This window comes from Aplysia californica, unplaced genomic scaffold (assembly GCF_000002075.1).
Source record: "Aplysia californica isolate F4 #8 unplaced genomic scaffold, AplCal3.0 scaffold00751, whole genome shotgun sequence".
Lineage (NCBI taxonomy): Eukaryota > Metazoa > Mollusca > Gastropoda > Aplysiida > Aplysiidae > Aplysia > Aplysia californica.
The window spans coordinates 36772-38922 of record NW_004798021.1 but is presented as its reverse complement, the minus strand read 5'-3'; the positions used below and the strand labels follow the sequence as shown (position 1 = coordinate 38922).

Genomic DNA, 2151 nt, shown 5'->3' with positions numbered 1-2151 from the left:
GGGGGTTTCTAAAGATATAGCACTGACAATGGAGGAAACATGCACCTTATAACTCAAAGATCATGTTTCAACTTGCTGGAAGGGGGGGGATGGGTTGTTTTAAGGACTGCTAGGGTAATTATAGTTAGTAAAGTGCATAGAGCATGGATGTCTGCTATGTGTGTTGCGACACCTTTGAACCAGGGGCTTATCAATTTTGGGGCATATGAGGTTATTGATGTCATCTTAAAGCTAGTTCATTTGACTTGCCTTCGATGGGTAAAAGTACCGATATATCTTGAATTGAAGTGGAGACATTTGCAATTGAAGGATATGGGGAATCCTGGTGTCAGAGGTAAAATTAGAGAAAAAATGGCCACCAAAGTTTGGTGATTTGGTGACTTCTAAGGCTTGAGACTCCTTGGAAACTGCAAATTTATATTTTTGTGTGTCATTATTCAATATTTTTCAATTAAATCCAGACAGAAATGTGTTTTTAAATGAACATAAAATCTGTTGAGTCAAAAAAAAAGAAATATGTATTTGATAAACTATTGGCAGAAAAATGTTGGTTTCCTAGATTTCATTATTTTGATAAGCACCTGATTTTGGTGCCACAAACTTTACTTTTACTTTACTTTTCCGATCCCATGGCCTCAGCCTGTCGATATGGCCAAGAATTTACAGGGTTTTTATGAGCTGTGTTTTGTTGCTGTATAAAGTATTTCTGATATCTGGGGAGGCAGGAAGGTAGGTGCTACGCAAGTCGCTAAGTGCACGGCAGGAAAAAAAATGGTGTGATAGTGTTTCATCCTTCCATAAACATAAATGCAGTTATGAATTCTCCTCCTCGTTCTCCCCAGCACGTGTCAGCGCAAACACTGGAACCAGCACAAGTCTCAGTGCAGCATGTGCCTGGAGCCCATCGGCTGTCCCTTCATCCTGTCCCTGCCCGCCTCCCGCGCCACCTACGGTCACCTGGTCAAACACATGGAGGGATTTGCCAGGTCAGTGGTGGTGGTCAGTGAGGGTGGTCAGTCCTGGAAACTCAAGACTTTTGTATTGTTTTGTAGAATGTGGTTGGAGTCTGCCATAGGCAGGTTCTGCTTCTGTACTTTCCTGCTATGTTTTCTGTCTTGCTTTTTCATAACACTGACAGATATTATCTTAATATGTTGCTCTTTACTCCAACAACTTTTAAAGATACAATCGAACTGTCCAAGAGGAGAAAAGTGGTTTATTTAAACCGGTGGACATCTTGGACAGTGTCATCGTAATATCGGAAACTGCTTGTGGGGAAGTGGGAAGTGCTCGTTTGTCCAGGCAATTTTCTTGGACAGGCTCGACCATATGTGTCATGATGCGATGGAATCAAGCACTCGTCAATTTTTGGGCATGTGGAGTTGTTGGTATAATCTGAAAGCTGATTTATTTGTCTTGTTTCTAATGAAATAAATATCCATTTATCTTGAATAGAACTCAAGATATTTTTTCGATTAAAGGAAGTGAGGTCGCCTGGTTGCAGTGGTGAAATTAGCGAGAATATGGCCCCCAAATTTGGGTAACTCCAGTAGCGAAAGAGTCTTTAAAAACTGTAATATGACATATTTTATGCCTTTAATCAAGGTTTTTCAGTAAAATTCACATGGAAATGTGTTTTTATATGGACATAAGAGAGGTTACGCCAAAAAATAAAAATTTGATAAAAATTTCCATACTGGCGGAAAAATGCCTGTATCTCCAATTTCGTTAATTTGACTAGCACCTGATTTCACCACACTGCCTCACATATGTTGATGTCAACTGCTCCTACGGTAATTCAAGATTCTCATCTGCGTCTCTCCTCCTCCCCAGATTCTCGGTGGACGTGTTCCAGCCCCCGGTGAAGACGCCCGAGGTGCCCATCCCGTCGGCGACCTCCTTGACCCCCAAGCCTGGCGTTGGCGGCGGACCGGTGCCGGCCAGTAACTTAAGCAGCTCCCTCAGTCAGTCGTGCTCTAGCCTCAACAGCCTGGACAGTCTCTCCTCCGCCAGCAGCACCTGTACCCTCACTGGTGGGTCCACTGAGCAAACAGTTTGAATTTCTGCCCGAGTTTAAGGGGTTTTTTTTTTTCCTCCTTTCATTTCTTCTTCCTCTCACCCCTCACACACATGCACACACTCATTCTCCCC

At 42.9% G+C, this 2151-nt stretch overlaps 1 protein-coding gene across 1 annotated transcript in view; it reads left to right on the top strand.

Annotated features, from left to right (window-relative positions):
• LOC101845724 (ubiquitin carboxyl-terminal hydrolase 19) overlaps window positions 1-2151 on the top strand; it is a gene marked incomplete in the record, with an annotated part of 27467 nt that overhangs the window by 16509 nt on the left and 8807 nt on the right. The window contains 2 exon segments of the mRNA XM_013088494.2: window positions 843-986; window positions 1834-2033. Of these exon segments, the coding sequence (XP_012943948.1) occupies window positions 843-986; window positions 1834-2033 (344 nt within the window).